The sequence below is a fragment of the Muntiacus reevesi genome, chromosome 9, assembly GCF_963930625.1.
Source record: "Muntiacus reevesi chromosome 9, mMunRee1.1, whole genome shotgun sequence".
Classification (NCBI taxonomy): Eukaryota; Metazoa; Chordata; class Mammalia; order Artiodactyla; family Cervidae; genus Muntiacus; species Muntiacus reevesi.
In genome coordinates this window covers 16,480,808-16,489,305 of record NC_089257.1, presented here as the reverse complement: position 1 = coordinate 16,489,305, position 8,498 = coordinate 16,480,808, and the positions used below count along the sequence as shown (strand labels likewise).

Genomic DNA, 8,498 nt, shown 5'->3' with positions numbered 1-8,498 from the left:
CTAGTAGAACACTCTCTGTTCCATTCCTTGTGGAGAGAAAAGGGGCTAGAAGACAGAACCCAAAGTCTCAAAAGAAAAGTAATGCTCAACTATGTCTTAATTTAAATATTATACAAATAAATATTTTTTAAAAAGTAACAAGAGGTGGCATCTCATCATTCAGCAGGACTTTGGAGAGAAGATTAAAAAATAACAAAAGGGTCAGGACTGGGATAGACCATTAATGTTCCTGGCAACCTGAGATTCTGGTCCCTGTCCAACTTTTACTCAAATAATCCTTGAGCATTTAGTGCCAAGCACAGAGCTAGCTCCTGGAAACATAGCTGTAAATGAGCCACAGTCTCGCCCTCCAGGAGATTATAATCTAATGAGGCAGACAGATAAGAAATTCTAATACCATGTATAAGTCCAGTGATAAAAAGCACAGAGTGAGACGTGCTGTCTACACTGACAGCAAACGACCTCTACACTGAACAGTGTTGTTTTGTCGTTGTTCAGTCACTAAGGCGTGTCTGACTCTGCAACCCCACGACTGTAGCCTGCCAGGCTCCTCTCTCCAGGGATTTCCCCAGCAGAATACTGGACTGGGTTGCCATTTCCCCCTCCAGGGGATCTTCCCCGACCAGATACTGAACCCATGTCTTCTGCACTGCCAAGTGGCTTCTTTACCACCACGTCACCTGGGAAGCCCTGGTGACGTCACGCTGGGCAGTGACACAGGGCAGACGGCAGTTAGAAACAGGGCGGGGTGTGGTATGTGATCCGGGTTTGAGGGAACAGTTTGTACAAAGCCCTGACAATGAGCGAGCCTAGGATTGCAACAACACAGTGGTTAACAGAGTTGTTCCAATTCATGCTGCTAAATTGCTGACTATATTGCTAAACTCCTTCATTTCTCATTCCCAAGTTCAGGAAGGGTTCTGAGCACAGGCACAACCTAGGGCCGGATTGAGACAGAGTCTTCATTTGACAACCCCCAGAAGAGGGCTCCACTTGGCTCCCCTGGGGAGGACTGGGGAGTGTCCATCTCACACAGACTTCAGTTCAGTGCTTTGCATACAGAGGTACCACTGAGTCTACTAAGCATAGAACAACAAGAAAAAATTCATGGGATGGCATATCTATCTCAAATCACATCCTCCCCATCTCCAGTCCCTACTCCCAACCCATCTACTGCTGCACACCAGGGCACGTCTCCACACGTCAGTGTAAGGGTGTTATCATGCTGCTTGGCTTAAAAGATGCACTCAATAAATAGCGGCTGTAGTAAAAGGTTGTAACGATGTATAGAGTGAGGTAGGTGACGATGCTATCGATGACGATGATGACGTGGGGCAGCCATTTGTTCGTCCTGTTAGTCATTTTTTGGAGTCACAGCAACCCCGCCAGCCCGCACAGCTTCAAGCAACACGTCTGGGATCCACTGTCCCTCCAGACACCGTCCACGCCCAGACCTCCTAGGGAAACGCCCCTCTGCGTCACCCTACCCCGCCCTCCGGCTCCTCTCCAGAGAGCCCACACATGGCGGGAACGTGAGGGGGCGGGGACAGACCGGGGGCGCCTCAGAGCCAATCGCCCGGCGAGAGACGCTCAGCCAATAGCAGAGGCGCTCCAGGGTCGTGGGGCGGGGCCCCGGGGAGGAGCCGCGGCGTCATAGGTCACTGGGCGGGCCGGGGGCCAGGCCCGTGGCGACTACGGGGGCGGGGCGGCGGCAGCCCTAGCAGTCAGGGCGGTGATGGCGGCGGCGGCGGCGACTACCTCAGCGGCGGCGGCGGCCCAGGCGCCCGCGGCCCGTGGGGACGGCGCCTCCTCAGTGCACTGGTTCCGCAAGGGGCTGCGGCTCCATGACAACCCGGCGCTGCTGGCGGCCGTGCGCGGGGCGCACTATGTGCGTTGCGTTTACATCCTCGACCCTTGGTTCGCGGCCTCCTCCTCAGTTGGGATCAACCGATGGAGGTGAGGGGGGGGGGTCCCCGGGGCGGGGGTGGGGTTCGTGGGCCCGGGGCACGCAGCCTGGCCTCTGAGGCACCCACCCTCGGAAGCGGAGGCTCTGGTCCCAGTCGCCTCTGCCGAAAGACCCCGACCTTAAGGAGGTGCAGCAGGGCGACGGGCCGAGTCCCTGGAGGGGAGACGCCGGGACCGGGGAAGCAGTAAGTCCCGGTAGTAACGGCCTGGGGTGGAGGGTCAGTCTCAGAAAGGCTAGCCTCTGACACCGCGGGTCCGCACTGTGTGCCTCCCTCTTTGGTTGGTCCTCACGACGTTCCAGTGGGACAGATCGTGATCCCCGTTGTACGGATGAGACTCTTGAGTCCTAGAGACACAAAGCTGACCTGCCCGAGGACTTGCAGCCAGTGAGTGGCAAAACGGGGGTGAACCTGGGGCCGGGGTGGGGATGGCGGAGAGGACAGGAGCTATTGTGGTGTGAGGGCAGGGACGGGTTCCTGAATTAACAGCACAGCAGATGCCTGCATTCATCGAGTAAAGAGCGCATTGCCCGGCTCCTGAAGGTCATCTTTAAGCCTCTGGGGTTTTCTTAATCCTTTTTTTTTTTTTTTCATCCATCCTGCCTTCCCTCCACCGAGATCATCCTGTCTCTGGGAGATATCTAGAGACTCTGGCTTAGCATCAGATAAGGCAAAGTGCCAGGCTCCCTTTTATTATAGATGAAGACCTCAAGGGCATGTTCAGTTAGAGACACTTTGTCCTGAGTTAGAGAGCAGAGAACAGTGCTTAACCCACTTTGGAGAATTCCCTCAGTAGGTATGGACTTGCCAGGGGAAAAAAAAAAAGGAACCAAAGATGTCCCTTCCTTCCTCTTCTTCTCTCGAGATTGATTTTAAAGCACGGCTGAGCGATTGTGGATTAGACTTTTATCAACTGATGTGCTGAGATTAGGGAGTAGGAAAACTGTGATATCGAGGGCCCCTCTTGATGACTCCCAGGAGATGGAGTGGACAGGATCATGGGAAAAGATGAACAAAAACAAAACAAAACAAAACAAAAACAAAACAAAACAAAACAAAACAAAACAAAAACAAAACAAAGATGAACAAAACAAAAACTCTTCAAGCAGTGTTTGAAACCAAGGGGTTCTGAGACACTGTGTTCCCGTCTGTCTGCAACACGCCCTGCAGCAGTCCTCTGGTTTGTTTGCATTGTTCTGGAGGATATTTGCTTGTGGCCTTGTTGCACAAGGGGCAGAGTTATTCCCAGGATATGCTGGCTCAACACCATTCTTTCCTTTCCAGGGTGTGTGCCCTGCTAGGAGAGCGAGTGCCCCCCGCAGTGGATCTGTTCAGTACCCCTCCTGCCCCACTTATGTTGAGAGAACCACTAAAGACAGTCCTGTGGAGAGCCTGCCCACACAGTTTTCAACTGCTCTATTGCTCTGCCTCTGCTCCAGTTTCTATAGATAGGAGCTTGGGTTTGACAAACACCCTCAAATGACCTGCCATCCCTAGCATGGACTAAGCCTTGACTCTGCCCCTCTCCCAGTGGCAGCGTGCCAGTCAGAGCAGAGTAAATAGAATCCAGACTGCTTGCTGGTTGTATTGTCATGAAGGAGTTTCTTCTTTTATTAGGTTTTGGAGGACATTGCATAGGACTGCCTGCTCTTTTGTGGTAGTGGAGGTCACAGATCAATGACAAAAACTCTGTTGCTGGTTAAACGCAAATGCGATAGAAATTAGGCGTTTAATGGATTTTTGTGGGTCACCCTTTTGTGATTGTGCTTCTGAGCTTGTGAGAGAGAAAAGGAATGTGGCAGCTCAGATGCCCTGGTCAAATCCTGAAGTCAGAGGCCATGCAAGAATGCAGATGTTAATTGAGCAATTATTTAACGAATGCCTAATATCTGCCAGGCACGGCTGCTGGCATGAACATGCAGCAGTGAACATGCAGATGTGGTGTCCAGAGCTCCTGGAGCCTACGTTTTCGTGGCACAAGACAAGTAACCAGCCTTCGTTTAGTAGAACTGATGCCATGAAATAAGTAAAACCGGGGGACATACTAGAGTGGTGGTTCTTAACCTTTCGGCACACAGGAATCATTTAAGGATCTTTGAAAGATGCCTGGGTCCCCTTCTCTCCCAATTCTATTTCATTGTTCTCTCCCAATTCTATTTTATTGTTCATGGCCTGGGCACTAGGGTCTTTAAAGCTGACATGTGCAGCAAAGTCAGAGAAGCACTGGACCCAGCCTGACAACTTGGGATACGTGTTGCAGCTCATTGGCAAGAAGTGCGATTTGTTTTGGCCTTAGACGAGAGGTGAAATCACCCAAAATAGATGGAATATGATCCTTGCTTTTGGGTTTTGACACAGACACATTCATACCACCCCCACCATACTCTTTGCTCCCAGGTTCAGAGTGAAGGCAGAACTGGAGGCGGTTTTGTGCATTTTGTTGGGGGTTGGGGGAGTGATAGAACCAGACGTACCTCTGCATAACTATAATATGTGTAGTCTTCCGGTGACTGTTTCTGGATCTGGAAGTGACTTGGGAGACCTGTGCTGCAGCAGAACATTTTAGCTCTGCAAATACTTCAGTTGCTGCTTCTGAGAAGCCTTCCTCAGAAGAGTGGGCTCCCGGCCTTCTGCCAGAGGTCAAGGGGACACAATCTATGTCTCTGTTATCCTCCTGCACTTCCTACACAGACTCCCACACTTCGTCCTTCAGCAGATAAATCAGATTAAAATAACCATGAAGGACACTTTCTAAGAGTAAAAATGGACAGAGAAAGGCAGCTGAGAATATGTAGATTTATTAGCATAGGAGAAGGGCTAGTGCACTCCTTGCCTTGGTGGCAGCGGGAAATTTATGGCTCATTGTAGCATTTGAACCTCAGGACTTTCTTTTTGTCGAGTACTAGTTAGCTAAGCCCTGTTCCACTTTGCCCAGCCCTACCTGCCCCAAATTTACTGCGTCTGGAAGGAAGTACTGCAGTAAGAATCCCCCTCCCAAAAAAGAGGGGGTGTGAGCTGCTTCTAGATTTTAAAATGGGTACTCCAAATAGGCCCCTGCTTTTTTTTTTTTTTTTTTTTTAATTACCTTTCTGTCCCTACTGCCACCGAGATAGGTGTTGGGCAACAGTTCATTCACCTCACCCTTTATTTCTGTCATTTTCTCCTTGGCTCTGTGCTGCACCTGTCGTCAGGAACTTTGGGGACAGCAGGAGTTGGTAAAAATATAATATCAGCTGAAATTGCTCAATTAATAAATAAGGTGACCCGGGATGCCTGGTAAGAACAAATGTGTCTCTCTTCCCACTGCTGGGAGCTAAACACGCATGCACTGTCCATGTTGGGTGGTTCTTCCCTGGAGCTTGGTCAGCAAGAAGGAGATTGAGAACTGTGGTCTGCTGGCAGGGAAATTTGAGTTTCTCTGAGCTATTCACACTGGTTACCCAACAGAGCATTTTTATTGTTCTGCTGCTGAGAAAATGTTTCCATCTGCCCCAAAGGGGTGAAAACTTTGATCTTCATCTTTCTCTTTGAAGTTAGGAAAGAATAAATATATTTTTATCCAAGTGATACCTAGAGATCCATCCCTGCTGCGGATTGTGGGTTTGAGTTATCCTTTTCCATTTGACCTAAGCACTCTTAATTTCTTTTTTTTTAAATTGGAGTATAATTGCTTTACAATGTGTGTTAGCTTCTGCTGTACAACAGCATAAATCAGCTATATGCCTACATATATCCCTTCCCTCTGAGCTTCTCTCGCACCCCACTCCCACCCCACCCCTCTAGGTCATCACAGAGCACCAGGCTGATCTCCCTGTGTTGTGTACAGCAGCTTCTCACTAGCTATTTTACACATGGTAGTGTCTATATGTCAGTGCTACTTTCTCAGTTCATCCCATTCTCCAGGAGAAATCAGGAGAAATTGTGTGTGTGTGTGTGTGTGTGTGTGTGTGCGCACGCTCACTCAGTCATATCCAACTCTTTGCAACCCCTTGAACTATAAACTGCCAGGCTTCTCTGTCCATGGGATTTTCCAGGCAAGAATACTAGAGTGGGTTGCCATTTCCTACTCCAGGGGACCTTCCAGACCCAGGGACCGAACCCTTGTCTCTTGCATCTCCTGCATTGGCAGGCGGCTTCTTTACCACTGCATCACCTGGGAAGCCCATAGGAGAAATTAATTTCTATTAATGCCATGTGCAGCCAGTCTGGGCCAGCCAACAATATCATCATTACAGTTCAGTAACCTTGGCTTGAAGCAGAGAAACTTGGTCAAGGGCGATCTAGACCCAAAAAAAGAGTTCACAATCATTTTCCTTCCTCCTATTAATAACAAATAAACAAAAATATTTCTCAACACAGAATCTGCTGTCTCTGGAGAAGTCCTTGCCTAAAGATTTGTCTGTCTTGTTTTAAAAGGCTAGCTCCACGGAGTCCCTGAATTATTGTCCTTTTAGTATTTTTGGAAATCCCAAGTGGGTTTCCTCCACTTCTGCTTCTGACTGCAGAGCACTTACATAATGCAACTGAGCGGCACATGTCTGCCCCAAAGGGTGAGCTTAAGCCGCTCACACAGGACTGTGTGCTCTGAGTTTCGGCCATGTGAGCTCAGCTGGAGCTGCCAAGGGTGAACTGCTGCCCGAACACTGCCACCTCCAGTGCCCAGGCCAGTTTTCTCTGGAGCCGTCCCTCGCTGGAGTAGAGAGACTGGCCCCATGGGGAGGAGGGCTCCAGGGGAGCACAGAGGCCCAAGGTCCTGTCTGGTGAAAGAACGCGCCGCCGGCACCGGGACGCTTTTGCCCAGCAGCAGCACCGCTCCACATTCCCTCTTGGCAGGCCTCTCGGGTGGTGCGTAGCAGCGGCTGCAGTTTCTCTGCTTGGAGGCTGGGGCTTCTGGAGGTCATCGTGAGACCTCCCTTTCTGCAGAAGCTCTGCAGGGCTTGACTGGGGGTTGGGGGAGTTGGAAGTAACAGCATTTCTAGAGGGCCAAAACCAGGATCTCAAAGAGGAACTTTAGTGAAAACAAACTAGAAGCCAAGGCAGGCAACTTGTCAAGAGAAGCTAGAAGTCAAATTCTGTTTTCTGGGACGATGCTTCTGAAACTTTAACGTGCAAAGGAATCACCAGGGGAGTTTGCTACAAACGCAGATTGTGTTTCTGGAGGTCTGGGAGGGAGCCTGAGGTCCTGCATTTTGGCAAGCTTCTGGGTGACTCATAGCTGTTTTGATCCCCCTGGAGGAACCAGGATTTGGTAGCAAAGTGTTGGCCTATGAGTTGAGCTCTGGTGCTCCCTGATGGCCGCATCCCTGGCAGCACAGCCTCAGTGCTCAGGGGTGAGTCCTGGTTGAGAGTCAGTGGAGCCTGGTGGTTACGAATGCAGACACCAAGCCACACTGTCTGGGCTTGAATTCTGGCTGTTCGTTAGGTGAATGATGTTACACACATTATTTAGTCTCTCTGTGCCTGTTTTCCTCAACTGTAAAATGAGAGTTAAATGAGGTGATGTATGTAAAGCAAGTAGAATAGTACCTGTGCATGCATGCTCAGTCCTGTCTGACTCTTTGCAACTCCATGGACTGTACCCCACGAAGTTCCTTGTCCATGGAATTCTCCAGGTAAGAATCCTGGAGTGGTTGCCGTTTCCTCCTCCAGGGAGAAGAGTACCTGGTTCACTGTAAATGCACATGAAATGTTAGTTGCTGCTGTTACTATCATTTGGTTGCTGAGTTTGGAGTCCTGCCTTCTGCCGCCTGCCTTGGCTGTAGACTTCTCTTGTCAAAAATGAAAAGGGTTCTCACTGGGTCATCTGTACTTCAGAGGTGCTGCAAGAAATCTCTCCTTTTGATCAGTGAGGTCTGGGGTCTTCCCTGGTGGTCCAGTGGTTAAGAATCCGCCTTGCAGTGCAAGTAACACACTGTGGGTCAGTCCCTGGTTGGGTAGCTAAGATCCCACATGCCCTGGAGTGGCTAAGTCCGGGGGCTACAGCACTGAGCGTGCTCTCTCTAGAGCCCACACACCACAACTAGAGGGTCCATGCGCTGAAACAAATGATGGTGCAGTGAAGATCGTGCGGCACCTAAGACCCCTTGCAGCCAAATAAATACATGAGATCTAGAAATAAAGTCTACAGAAGGCAGCTGGAACCTCGCTTTCATGTGCATGCCAGTCCTGTTTGTAGCTTCAATGCCCTGTGCAGCCTAGTGGATTGTGAAAGATGTGGGCCCCCAAGTGCAAGGCAGGTACATGTCTGGGAGCTGCAGATGGAGGACCCTCTGTCTTGAGGTTGTGGGGTCTAAGTTGCCAGTTATCCCTAGGCATCCTGCTTGTCAGGGTGCAGGTGGCATGGAAGCAATTTCTTGTATTTTCCTCCTGAGAGGAGGCCAGCGCAAAGTACAAGTACGTCACTCTGTCTCAGCTTTCCTTTTCTAAGCGTGTCGGTGCTCAAAAATAGAAATTCACAGAGGCGGAGCTCTGGCTTTGTGGAGACCAGCATCCAGCCTGTCGGTCTCCCATCGCAACCCCTCGGAGAGTCCCTGC

The 8,498-nt window shown here is 50.2% G+C and overlaps 1 protein-coding gene across 1 annotated transcript in view; it reads left to right on the top strand.

Annotated features, from left to right (window-relative positions):
• The first annotated feature begins 1,694 nt into the window (after positions 1-1,694).
• Positions 1,695-8,498, top strand: part of CRY2 (cryptochrome circadian regulator 2) — a 33,271-nt gene continuing 26,467 nt past the window's right edge. The window contains exon 1 of the mRNA XM_065943956.1: positions 1,695-1,956. Coding sequence (XP_065800028.1) covers positions 1,736-1,956 — 221 coding nt within the window. The 5' untranslated portion in view covers positions 1,695-1,735. The remainder of the gene's footprint in view (positions 1,957-8,498) is intronic.